This window comes from Anolis carolinensis, chromosome 3 (genome assembly GCF_035594765.1).
Source record: "Anolis carolinensis isolate JA03-04 chromosome 3, rAnoCar3.1.pri, whole genome shotgun sequence".
Classification (NCBI taxonomy): Eukaryota; Metazoa; Chordata; class Lepidosauria; order Squamata; family Dactyloidae; genus Anolis; species Anolis carolinensis.
Genome location: NC_085843.1, coordinates 266,859,751 through 266,873,898, shown reverse-complemented (window position 1 = coordinate 266,873,898; position 14,148 = coordinate 266,859,751). Strand labels below are relative to the sequence as shown.

The 14,148-nt window shown below is 37.6% G+C and overlaps 1 protein-coding gene across 2 annotated transcripts in view; it reads left to right on the top strand.

Moving 5' to 3' along the window:
• Positions 1-14,148, top strand: part of zbbx (zinc finger B-box domain containing) — a 98,555-nt gene that overhangs the window by 51,468 nt on the left and 32,939 nt on the right. For both annotated transcript variants that reach the window (XM_008106076.3, XM_062976736.1), the window contains exons 13-19: positions 575-678; positions 2,855-2,931; positions 3,871-4,019; positions 4,861-5,135; positions 8,243-8,402; positions 10,991-11,143; positions 12,113-12,349. In XM_008106076.3, coding sequence (XP_008104283.1) covers positions 575-678; positions 2,855-2,931; positions 3,871-4,019; positions 4,861-5,135; positions 8,243-8,402; positions 10,991-11,143; positions 12,113-12,349 — 1,155 coding nt within the window. The remainder of the gene's footprint in view (positions 1-574; positions 679-2,854; positions 2,932-3,870; positions 4,020-4,860; positions 5,136-8,242; positions 8,403-10,990; positions 11,144-12,112; positions 12,350-14,148) is intronic.

Below are 14,148 nucleotides of genomic sequence, written 5' to 3'. Positions count from 1 at the left end.
AAAACATAGGATATAATAATTGAAAAATCTACAGATGCTCAGGTGATTTTGCCAAGTGAGGATAAATGTTTTGCTATTTTTACATTGTCATGTGCAAAATAAGCCAGTATTTATATTCCTACTGTCCATAGATACAGCTGCATGTTTTAGGGGAAAAGAAACAGGTTCCATATTAAACTGGAACATTCTATCCAGGTTCATTCTAAAAATATTGCTTCCTTCTCTACTTTTTAATTGCTGACCTGGTTCCTATTCCCACACTCTTCCTGTCAAGTTATACTGCTGTAGTTATCACCTTATCCATATGGTTCTTTGCATTCCAACATTTTTCTGTTCATGGAACCATTACCAGGCAAATTATGATTTCACATAGAGATGTTCCTATTGAATGCCAAGTATATCATCTTAACTATTCCAGCTGTTCATTCCTATAATATGAGGCCAAGGAAAATCTTTGTGTGCATCTTTGGCAAGGTGAAATTATTGTTACAATCACTGTACAGCTGCACACGAGCAATTATTTAGTACACATGCAAATGATGAACACTTGCAGGACTTGGATTTTTTATTGTAGCTGAAGAAATGAAAAAATACTGGAGAAATGTTTTTATACAAGAAGAGCCTGAGATTGACCCTGTGCATTCTGAGCCATCTTTGAAAATCAAGATTCTTGAAGATGTAAGTATATACTACCTGTTCAATCCTATAAAGGGTTTACTTGTGTGTGTGTGTGTGTGTGTAATAACCACCAGAGTATATCATCAATGGAAAGGTTTGCAGTGTTATTGTCCACCTATACAATCCCACTATGTATTGCCATGACAGTTACTTGACTCTATCACCAAGTCACATCTGACCTATATTACAGTATATGATTGCAGTAACATCCAGAGGGACATAATGATTGGTGGGAGTAAAAACCTCCATGATTTGAGAAGGATTGAACTGTTTTAAAAGAACAGCGGCTAAATGGTGATTGCATATTTTTTCAGCATTTATTGCTTGTATTTTTTTTTCAAATAGTCAAGATGGTTAGAAATAATCTTTCTTGTTTATTCAAACATTTCAGGCTGGTTTTTTATTCAATGTTTATATTACTACATATAATACACTAAAAAGTAGCAGATTTCCATGGATATTCTTGTATGCCAAAAGGTTAGCTAATATTATTTTGAATCCAGACTCACCCAGGTTTACTTCTGTTCTTGGGATTTTGGAATGTACTAAATAATGTTAAGGAAAATGATATATTTCACTTTCAAGACACTTTCAGGTAATATTGTCTTTCTCCCTGGTCACATGGACATCAGAGGTTGCAGATGTCAGCACAAGTCGGCCACAATGACCAGGAGCTCTCAGGAAGCTTTGCAAATGTATAGCAGCAATGATGATGATACCGGTGGTGAAATGATGGTCCAGTGGGGCTGAAGTAATTTCTGCCACGTTAGACTAGCTGAATTCTACTCTGCCACTGCTGTAGGTTGGGGATGGAGTATGTTGTCACCTCTGGCCCTGGATTAACAGGCTTATGCACAAATTTATGTAAAGACTAGACATGTGCATAATTTTCAGAAGTTTTGTAAGTCGGAAGGAAATTAGAAAGTTTTGTACATTTGAAGAAATATCTGACGTGTTTGTTAGACTTGCACCAAAAAATTTATAATCAAAACTTACCCAATACATTTTTGTTTGTATTTTTTAAATCTCAGAAGGCTCCCTCCCAAAGTCAGCTTGATCTTTATTTTCATGGCAAACAAACAAGCAGAGCAAAGCGAAAAAATTCCTCTGATTCCTCTGTAAATTAATGGCCTCTCGCCATTTGGAGCAGGAAAGGAGGGAGTAGAGTTTGCTGGGAAAAGGACAACTCTCGGAAATGTAGTTTGGGAAGGGAGGAATCCTATGTCAGAGAATTCAAAAGGTCCTGCCCTAAACTAATTTCCCAGAATTCATGAGCATCAGAAAGCTCCAGTCAGGATAGGGGGAAGAGAGATTTGTCCCTCCGTAACAGCAGCCAGCTAGAGTTCCAATAAATTGCTGAATCTGCAAAGAGGAGGACTGACTGATACTGACTGATAGTAAGTAAATATCTGTGTTGGGCTGGGAAGAAATCCCTAAATGGATGGCCCTTGGGGGTCCCCTCCAACTCAATAGGGAGAGCATATTAATTAGTTTAGAAGCTGGATGTCCATCTGTCAGGGGTGCTTTGATGGTGTATTTACTATTATTTTTGTTCCTGGGTTATCAATATTGGTTCCTAATTGGTTCTATCAGAAATGTGGGGAAAGTTCATTAAACTGCAAAAACTTTGTCTTTGTGGGAGGGACATTGTGCTATAGCACATTTTGTTTTGTTGAGTCCCCACCAATTTAAAGTAGTTTGTGCCAGAAAAACAAAGTTTCTGAAGTAGAACAATTACTTTCAGTGTAAGGATGACACCATTAAACAGGAAGTAACACTTTCAAACCAGGAATGTATTTTCTTTATTAAAAATGTTGTTTAGAAAATTTTAAAATTCCCCAAAAATCCGTAGATAAGTTAAACATTCTGAAATTTGGCAGTCTAACAGTGATAAATGTGTTCTACCATTGCAGTATGCTTCATCCCAATAGCTTTAAAAATGAGGGTGAAAGGAGCCCCTGAAGTTTCCCCAATTATAGTAATTTAATTATGAGCAATTACTATAATGAAATAGCAACAAAATTTTGTTGCTCTCATTCTAGTAATGCATTTTTCAATAAGTATACTTTAGAAACACTTTAGAAATGAATAGCCAGCACCTCCCATTTCATAACGACTTTTGAAACATTTTTTTATTGATCACACATCCCTAATAGAGACATTTTTTTCTCTTAAGGCTTACCAAGAGGAGATAGAGGAGTCTACTAATTTTGTAGTGATGGAAGCTGGATCTGATGAGTTGATTGATAGCAGGTAATGGTTCCAACCTAATTATGAAATTATTATTATTATTATTATTATTATATTTATGTGCAACTTTTTTTATCTCTTAACAAGAGTCAATGTAGGTACACAAATATAGGTTGATATGCATTCTGACTTCTTGCTTTGCCATAGTCTAGTGGGATTTTTATTCAAATCAAAGCCAGATAAGTGACAGATTGGGAAGTTTCAAGCCTTTTTCATACAATTCCACACCCAGTCTTCATGTACTGGAGTGATAGCCAGAGACTAGTACTGAAGAGGCAAAACTTTTCTGGGCAGTGTACTTAGGATGTTTAGCCTAGTTTATTTTTTCTTTTCTGAACAATAGAGCTTACATGTTTTACATCATAAACTGATTTCTTTTTAGAGGATAATATTTCTATAGTCTATTTTAAAAAGTAACCATTTATTATCAATTTTCATGGAATACAAATACAAAATTAGTTATATATACTAATCAAAACCATCCATACTATTACAAAATTGGCATGAAATTGTCCATATAGAATCAATTAACAGTGTTATAAGCGTTATAAGCAGTTAGTTAGATAAATAGGTAGATATACCTACATTCTGTTTGGCTTCCTCATTTGTGGATTGGACTTCTGTAGGTTTTATTAAAATAGCCTTTTTAGGAATTTCTTAAGTCCTTCAGTGTCAGTCTATGATTATCTTCCAGCAAGAGTTGACCAAAGAGTTGTGCTAGATAACCTAGAAATTCCTAGAGAAGTGTTCTGTCAGATGAAAAAAAACTATTTGTTTATGTGCATTTTTTTTAGTCTCACAGGGGTCCTGTACCCCTAACTCCAGTGAAAATGAAGGGCTAACTGTAGATATAATGTATTTTATCTATGTATGCAAAAGGAAGATGGTTAAATGTGGCAATCTGATCCTTTTTCTCTTCCAATTTTTGTCTCATATCTCAAGTGGTGCCATGTCAAAAAGCCATAAAACTGAACCAGACATTTTTCTGGCACAAACTAGCAATATTACCACAAGGTCACCTCTTTCTTCTTCAGTAAGAAAGGAAAAGTGTTTAACTTTTCTTCGTAATAAATGTGAAGAAACTTTAAGAGGTAAGCTTATAACATTGAGTTTCATTGTTAAAGGAGGATGGATTTCCAAGTGCATTTAATCTGAATTGATGCACAACTTGCAAGCACAATTAAATGTTTTAACTCCTGGATCCAGTGCTGAGAAGCATTTTTGTACTTATACCTAAGGGCATATCTTCACAAAAGCTGCTAGTATGTCCAGTTGAGTAATGGGATATAGAAGTGGAAGTGTATTACTGTTTCCTAGAAGGGACAGGAACATATCTAAATGTGTTTCTGTTGGATTTATGGCTAGAAACACAAATGGACTTAACAGCTCATTTAAGAAAAACAGGTATATGGTTTTGATTTTTTTTATTTATCGTGTCAGAAGTGAATTGAGAATACATTTCTAATGTATGGAAAAACAACAAACAAAGTTTAAAACTTGGCATTATACTAAGTTTCCTTTGACCAGAAGCTGGCCACTTCAAGTGCCCTGGATTATGTTGAATAAACAAGAAATAAATAGGCAAATGAACTAACACTTATGCTTTAATTCTTGTAGATAAGGTAGTTTTATGTGACCTCAACCTACTTTTATTTCTTACTAACCCTTTAAGAAATTTGTAATTTAGAAGATAGAGCCAGAGGGAAGATAGAAACCTTTTCCTCAGTTGTCCGTGTAATTCAACAGTTTCAGCTTATGATGTAGGCTGTATCTTCTTAATAGCTGCTGTGAATGCTGATCTTTGGTTTTATATGTAAGCCAACATTACTGGTGTGTAATTTGCCTATTTTACAGTAATTATTTCAGAGACTACATGCAAGGATTTAATTGACACTGTCCCACCCCTCCATTCCACTTTGCCCACTTCTTTAGCAAGAACACCTTTTTCTCAGTTTGAAAGAGCTGGAGATGCCTGCGGCTGTTCTGGTGCAGAAGAAATGCTTCCCAGCACCCCTTTAGAAAGAACTATAACGAAAGAAAAATGTGCCAAGAAAAAAAAGAGTAGCTCTTGCATGTCATCAGAGCAAACATTTAGTCCTCTCAAATTGGCTCCTGCTGAACCTTTTGCTGCAGTGGAATTGCCCAAGGACTGCAAGACACCTATGGAGTTGAATGAAGCTTCACCACTTGCTATGAAGTCCTCAGTGGTAAAAAGAATAAAAAAGAATTATACTGTTGCTTTTCTGGGGGTGTAGTAAATCATTATTGTAGCACTGTTTCTTGCAGTAGTTGAGTACATCTTTGGCTTGGAGTGGCACGCTACGTTTTCAGCCTGATCTTAAGAATTAGGCCATATTTGTTCCAAAGGAACCCACAGATCCTTTCATCTTTGCAGTCTTCACAGGGCGTGTAGAAGAGGGGTGTCAAATAGGACAGGGCTTGATGCAAGGGGAGAAAATATTCTCAAGTCTCTGAAAGGCTTTGAACTGTAAGCATAGAGGCAAAGGGGATGGAAGCAGTGACTCTATTTCATATTGTTTGTCAGCATGCCCTGTCTTTTCAAGGATCTTAAAAGAGGTAGAACAGAGATATTGTCCCACTTTTATACACACTGGCTTTTGAAAAGGTGCTAGAAGTGATCACAAATTGAAAAACTCATTGTACGGGTTTATCCAACGTTCACATATTTTTTTCAGAATGTGTCAATGAACAAAGTTCAGTGGAATATCACTGGAAAAAATTGAGATGTAGTCTCTCCCCTTAAACATTTGAGAAGAAAATCCTCTTTCAGGATTCTAAGTAGCAGCTGACAAAAGAAAGAAAGGATGGTGGTATTCTTCCCTCCAATTTACAAATGAATGTTTAAAAAATCTTTAGGAGAGTGTGCTTTTTAAAATCATATGGTATTCAAATCCTCCTAGTACATGTTCCAGAAACATTTTCAGTCTAAAATTGGATTTGTTTTGTGAGGAAGGGTTATATTCTAGTTGTGCAGGGCAGTACCAAGAAATCGACTGATCAGAACCAACACTCCTCTCTTTAGTCCCTTTCCATGTTCTTCCCTTCCATCCTGAAGTATGTGCCCATCTTCATTCAACACTAGACTGCTTCTGTATTACTTGTAAGTGCTTTCCATTGGTAGCAATAAGAATATTTTGTTATTGCAATTATTCCCAACCAACCTCAGTGAACTCAAGGAGGCGTGCTTGGCTCTCTTCCTTCCCTGCTTTATTCCCAACACAGCACTCTAAGTTAGGTCATACTGAGAAAGTTTAGCTAGGTATGTTCTGTCTGGGTGGAACCACAGCCCTACAGGTCAGAAGATTCTAATGGGATCATTAGAAAAAAAAATCAGATAAATAATCCACTCTACTGTGCTCAAGGATCATCTAGCTGTCCAGGAGTTACTAGACTGCTGCATTGACCAGTGGTGAAAGAACATGGTGGTTGATCACCAACATCTGGATGGCGCAGATTTTCTAGTTTTGTATTGCTTTTCTCCTTTAGAATTAGCCCTGATACAAAATTTTTCCTAAACTGTGTTTATAATAATGCTTCTTTAACCTTTGCACAAATGTAAACGTTAAAAACAGAAGCCATACTACTGGTTGTCTACTTTAACCTTTTTGCTTTATGAGTCTGTTTGCCTTCCCTCAAATAGATAAAGTGGGGTCTTATCCAACTGTTGAGGAGTTTGGAATATTATTAGTGACATATTGAAGAGAAGCAGGTCAGCATTGTTTGATTCCCAAAAGCTATTCCAGATGTTTTAGCACAGTGGTCCTCAGCCCGTGGGTCCCCAGATGTTTTGGCCTTCAACACCCATAAATCCTAACAGCTGGTAAACTGGCTGGGATTTTTGGGAGTTGTAGGCCCAAAGGACCTGGGAATCCACAGGTTGAGAACCACTGTTTAGCACAATCTCTGAAGATATAGGTAGCATTGAATGTATCACAGAATCCCCCCTCCTTGGTAAGAAAGCTTAGCATATGTAGCTGTAGGTTTCCAGGTTTGTGACCTTTTAAATTATATATACTGTATATTTCATTTTTATATATAAATTTCAATCTGTGCAACTAAGCAAATTTCAGGATCTTGAAATCTGCTTAAAGCTTATGTGACACATGAAGAAGACAAAGGCTATGCATATGAGATAATTTAGCCTTTTAATCTCCTAACAAAAACTAAAGAGTACACTTAATGTTAAATCTGTAGCTCAATAGTGGCAAGTTATACTGTATTTAGGAACTGACTGTCATCCAGAATGTAAAACTGGTGTCAAACTATGCAAATCATAGAAGCTTTGATTTTAAGTTTGCTTATCTAAGAGAAGCCCTTGAAAAGAGCAGCCATATTTAAAGATCTGAAGAGATATCATGTAGAAGATCAAACAAGTTACAAGAAAATAAATTCTGCCAAAATATTAACAAGAACCTCTTGACTCTTAAGAGAGTGCGACAGTGAAATAGATTGCCTTGGAGAGCGATGGACTGTCCTTTTGTGATATTTAAAAAAGTGATTGGATTGCCTTCTTTCAGGAATGTTATAGTTGTGTATTCCTGCATGACGGGTTGGACTAGATGGTCTTTTTGTCCTTTCTAGTTCTATAATTCTATGATTCTAAATTAGATTAAGAATGCATTGAATTTCCTCTGTACTAAATAAATCACAGATGAAGCAATGTTCAAGCTTTTCATTTTTCAAGAGGTCTTGAAATATAAGCAAGTCGTCATTATTTCCATGTTTACCCTATGGATGGCTTGGCTCAGAATACTACAGTCAGATTTTTCAGTAGAATATACTATTATTAAAAGTTAAAGTAACGAAACTTGGTTAGTCTTAACTATTGTTAGGCTTTCTTTCTGCACCAAGTGGAAGAATATTTCACATTTTAAAGACAGAACATGCCAGCATAGAGGTGGACAAGAAAACCAACTCTTAGCCCTATGTGGGCTGTACCCCCTAGCATGCCAAAATACCCGTTTCCTTTTGTTTCTACTCCAAAATGGTATTGTACCATTTGCTGTTGTCATTTGGAGAGGAAATTATGGGGAATGATTCTGATGTTAGGGAAGGTTTATTCACATGTCTATGTGCATTAGAAAGGATAAATAGCAAACAAAAAGATGACCCATGAACAAAAGTCACATTTAAAGTGATCAAAATTTTTAAGGGAGTTTGGAGGTCCTTGTGGAACTGTCTTGGCGGTCACATAATATCATTGTGGGTTGCACTTTTTTCTGGCCAAGCAGAATGTATATCAGGTGGCATTAGAGCTGTTTTATATGTTATCTTTTAAATCTTTGCTCTCTAGTTCTTAAAGGTAGCCAGGAGGGAAAAGCCTATTCATCATCCATATCAAGGACTTGAAGGATTTTTTACTGTGGGTACAAGCTGCCAGCAGGTTATGATGGACTCATTTCCTTCTCCATATATAGGGAGGCGTTTTCCAAGCAGCAACATTTCATTCTCAGGTATAGTAATAATAATCTAGATTGAAATTTTCTCAGTTGCACACACCTTGCTTATGGAGTACATTTGCTTTAAGGCATGGTAGACTTAGCTACATATTTAAGTACAGAGAAAAGCATTTTTATCTGCATGTGCTTTATCTAGGACATTTTGTATCAGTGAATTTGGCATTAATTGGTGTAACTGACTTGCTGAGAAAAGACAAGGAAAAGTTACAGCTGTAAAAGCAAGGAGACAAAATATGTCATTTCTTTATGTTCAAGTTGAAAGTAGTGCCATGTTATACTTAATTGTTTTCAGTCACCTGCAGATTCCTTGATTTTTCTTTGAAGCTAAGCTTTGATGAGACTTGGTTTCTCTTTTAAGAACAATGTGCATTACGCTCTCTTGGAAATTATTAATGAACCATTAGCAGGGATTGCTTAATTGCTTGGGTAAACAGCCCAATTGTTAAATGAAAATTAATGAGCTAGGTACTTAACCATCTTAAAGCAGATCTGTACTGCTTGTTTTGTTTTTGTGTACCTTTGAAGTCAAAGTTTGGGTAATACAGACTGTCCATGGAATGGACTTCAGGTTTCAGCTAGGAAAAACAATGTTGGATTAGTTCAGAGGTTTATGTAATTCTATTTTCATGCATTCTATTTTCCAGTACCTCAGTCAGATACCTGTAAGAAGTCCCAAGAAAGAAAATGAAATTGCACCATCATATTGATGCTTCTCAGTTAATAGCGTTCAGACGTACTCTTACTTTTCCCCATTGGCCTGGCCTTTGTAGCAGCTATCAGGCATGAAACTGGCTGCAGTCTTTGCTCAGCACTAGTAGTAATGCTAGCTGGAGCAACAAAGTGACTGTTCACACTAACACAAAGCACAAACACATTATGTAGCTTCAGGAAAGCTTCAGAGCATCTCATGATCCTTTTAAACATGGGACGAGGCCACATTAAGTTGAATGGACACCACAGAGCCCATTCACCCCTGAACCATTTGACCTGTGTAAATGAGCTCTTAGGTAAAGGTAAAAGTTTCTCCCTGATATTAAGTCTAGTCATGTCCGACTCTAGGGGTTGGTGCTCATTTCCATTTCTAAGCTGAAGAGCCGGCATTGTCCATAGACACCTCCAAGATAATGTGGCTGACATGACTGCATGGAGCGCCGTTACCTTTCCACTGGAGTGGAACCTACTGATTTACTCACATGTGCATGTTTTCAAACTGCTAGGTTGGCAGAAGCTGGGGCTAACAGCGGGAGCTCTACCCACTCACCGGATTCAAACCACTGACCTTTCGGTCCGCAAGTTCAGCAGCTCAGTGGTTTAACCCGCTGTGCTACCAAGGGCTTCTAGATGAGCTCTTAGTTTTACATATATTCAATTATCTTGTTTTACAAATTGCATATGACTTTGCTGGGATTTGTTTGTTTTGTTTTTGGTTAAAATGTAAACATTTACATACATTGGATTTTAGCATTATTTCCCATAACGTATAAACTCTCTTTGAAATTCTCGTTAATATATGCTTTTTTATATGAAGTTTTTCAGCCATAAAACACATTGCAAAATTTGGTCAGCCACAATTAGATGAGTTCTAGCCACTCCATGTACAGAACTCAAATTAAGATCTAAGTCTGTTTTCTTACTAGTCCATTTTTTTGCTGGTTTACATTCAGTTGATAAGAATGATGGTAAAATTTGTAGTAGCTGTATTTTAAAACACAGTTGATAACATTTTTGAAATAACTTCCCATTCTATAGACTGATATAGTGATTTATTTTAATTATATTTTGCATGTTCCATATTCCAAATTAGTCTCTTCTTTGACAATGTGAAATCTAAGAATTCTATAAACAATAGATACATTTACAATTTATTTTCAGAAGGGCAACATTAATTATTACACAACCCAACAAAAAATCTTGGTAGCTTGGTTTTTAGGCCTGTTCCTGGGGTTATTTGGGGTGCTGATTCAGAAAGATGCATTAGATAGATTGCCTCACTCTAGAATCAGCAGTTCAAATATACCCAGAAACAGGGCTAACTTTTGAGGTACCAAAATGAGTGTAAGTCAGTGTTATTTGTTACAGAAAGCAACAGGAACTCTAAAATAAACTGATCTTAACCATTAGTTTCACAAGTGAATTAACTAATTAGTACGTGTTTAATATTTAAACTAAGTGCTGGCAAATAATCGATAAAAATGTAATTGCTTACAACTAAGGATTAATATATGGATTAGACCAATGAAAGTGGGCTTCTTGTATTTCTTTATTGGCCCAGGGCAACTGATTTCATCAGTAGATTGCACATGGAAATGTGGAAACTGAACCATTTCTTCATCTGGAGTCTAATTGTTGGCACCTTCTTAATCCCATCATATCATGTTGTCTTTAAAGTAACAGAGTAGAGAGATAGGGCAAGAGAAGGAAAACCCAGTGACACTCATAAATGCTTCTGCTGGAGTTGGCAACCATGTCAAATATTCTGGGTTGATTTGTTTGAAGACAACTATATGCTGTGCGAATGTAGAAAATGTTTAATTAACCTGAATATTCAAGGTGTTTTTAATTGCATGTCTTTTCAACTTTAGGAACAGAAAAGTGGATGCAACACTTAAGCTTAGGCGAATGTTCTGATGAGTGTGTTGTGCAAGATGTCTTGAAAATGGAGCAGAGCAGACCATTAAGTAGATGTGGGAGACAAAGCCCAAGTCCTAGAGCCTCTTTTTCAGTCTTGTCCATGGGTGAGAGTGCTGCATGTTTATTGTATGAAAGAGAAATGCAGAACTATCCAGGAACAAATTTGTCATTTGCCACAAAGCTGTACATGCCACAACAATCCTTTCTTATTATACTACCTTGCATTCTAGGAAATGAAAGTAATGTGGCAATATATTTACTGAATGATCCATTCTGAAATGTCATGTGCTTTGGCCTAGCTTATCCTTGGAAAGTTGAGTACTGGACTATAGCTCTACTGTGTTTTATGAGGGACAGTGTCATCAATTTACACTTTCCTGCACATTTTTCGTTTTGTCACAAACCTGGTTATAGCAATGATTCTTGCTACATTGTCCTGTTTTCCTGTCCTACTATCCTATAATTGAAGTCTTTGGCGGCATTTTTATATGACAACCCTGTGTTCTGCCTGTATGCCTGGTATAATATTTTTAGGGCACAGTTTTCTCACTCAGTAAGTCTTCCATTTACCTAATTCACAAGTATATTGTTCCTCAGATGCCTGCTTTTCTTTGAGAAAGAAAACAGGGACAAGCTCGTAAGAAAGAAGTAGTTATCAACTAATGTGTTACATTAAACACAGACACACATACACACACACTCACTACCATTTATCTCTTCCAAAACAATTGTGACTGAAGTATTGTATATGGTCCAATAGAAACTGAATGCTATTCAAGAAATCATACAACAGTAATGGGAAATTTTCCATAATCTATATTCTCAACACAATTCCTATTCGTTGTATATGCAAGTATGTACACATCCCCACATATCCTTTTGCCGCATTCATGCATTAATATTTATATTATTGTATTGAAAGGTCTCCTGAAACATTGTTTTGACTTGTCCAGATTATTTTTGAGGTTGCTAGCTTTGAGAGCTTTGAAATTAAGAATGAACTAGAGCAGAGTTCTGTAGAAAGGAAATACTAAAAAGTTACCACAACAGATTCTCTTTCATGTTTATTTCAGGAAGTGCTTCTCCGAAACCCTTCTCTGCAAACATTCCCATTAAGTACACTTTTTGTACTCCTTCAGTCCTTGAGGCATGGCCCAAAAGCTCAGATAGCTTGCCTTTATCTCGAGCTGCTTCTGAAATTTCAGAAATTGAAGGAATTGATATCAGTGAGCTTGATGATCCTTCTTGGGAGTACAGTATTGATCAAAAAGCCTTAGCAGATTTAGCAGATGAATTTCAAAGTAACTCAGGTAATTATGTTTAAATGTACATCTTGAAATGCTATTTTGGTAGTACAGTGTTAGTGGGGAGAATATCAGTTCAATAGGTTGTATTGCTCTGAGCAACTCAAGCTCCTAAGCATCAGGAAAGTCTAAGGACTTTATAATTACATGAAGCTGCTATCCCACAGCATTTGCACATTCAGGAATAGCGGCAATTTATTGGTCTGATTTATTTATTTATTTCGTGTCAAAAGCATTGCATAACAAATACATTTAAAAAATGATGAAAAAAATAGAGGAAGTCACAAACAACTAAATGGTTTTAGACCAAAAGCGGGCAACAGCAACCGCATTGTCCGTAGCTTTAAACAACTCCTCCTCCGTGCATGAGGCAGGGCATTGTGGGCAAGCATACATATGCAGAGTTGTTTGTTCAGATCCACAGTCACACAAAGTGGAAGATTCCTCCAGGTAGTGCCACCTCGCCAAGTTGTCTTTAGATCTGCCCACTCCGCTTCTGAGTCTGTTCTTGGTTTGCCCCAGGACGAAGACCCTCATGGGGGGCCATCCAGTTGGAATTGCCAGGTTTAGCTGCCCAGAGAGACACCCTTGCTGTTGCTGGAGGAACATCAAGAGGAGTGGTGGTTCTCATGAAGCCCTTCCTTGATTTGAGTCTGGTGGGAGGAGGGTGATAGTCATGCAGTGGATGGCTTTCACAATGTTCGACCTTATTTCTCTCACAGTTAGTAGCAACTTCCCGTCGCACGTCAGGAGGGGCAATGCCAGTTAACTTGTAGAGTTTATCAACAGGTGTAGGTTTAAGGCATCCTGTGATTATTCTGCATGTTTCATTTAGTGCTATGTCCACTTGCTTCGCATGGGCAGACTTTTGCCAGACAGGACCGGCGTACTCTGCAGTTGAGAAAGACAAGGCCAGGGCTGATGTTCTTACTACTTGTGGGTCTGCACCCCATGAGCTGCCAGTCAGTTTCCGCAGGATGTTGTTGCGTGCAGCTACTTTGTGCTTGGTGTTCATGCAGTGTTTCCTATATGTTAGTGTTCGATCTAAGGTGACACCAAGATATTTAGGATGGAAACAGTGTTCGAGCTCTTGGCCTTCCCAAGTAACTTTCAGTTTCCTGTTGGCTTCACGGTTACGTAGGTGGAAAGCACACACTTGTGTCTTGGCAGGGTTAGGCTTCAGGTGGTTCTCTTTGTAGTAGCTGGAGAGGTCTTTCAAGGCATTAGTGAGTTGGTTTTCAACTGTTTCAAAGTCTTTCGCTTGTGATGTAAGGCCAAGGTGATCAGCATATATAAAGCTCTTTGTGAGTGGTGGTTGTGGCTGATCGTTCATGAAGATATTAAATAAGGTTGGTGCAAGAACGCTGCCTTGGGGTAAACCATTCTTTGGCCTCCTCCATCTGCTTTTCTGGCCCTGAAACTCCACATAGAAGCTGCGGTTTTCCAGGAGGGTCTGGACAGTTTTTGTAAATTCAAAGTCCCGGGTGATATGGTAGACTTTATGCAGCATTTTTCTATGTTGCACCGTGTCATAGGCTGCCGTAAGGTCCACAAAAACTGTTCCCGTAATGCAGCCTTTCTCATAGCCTTCCTCGATATGCTCAGTCAGATGAAGAATTTGACCTGTACAGTTTTTCCCTGGTCTGAAACCTGCTTGTTGTGCAATAAGCTTGGTCTGATCACGTCCGCCATTACACTTCTTTGTAGTTGCACAGTTGTAACAAGGGATCGGGCCTTTTTGGCAGTGGCCCCCTGGCTCTGGAATGCACTCCCAAAAGAGATCAGGCAATTCCCTACCTTATCCA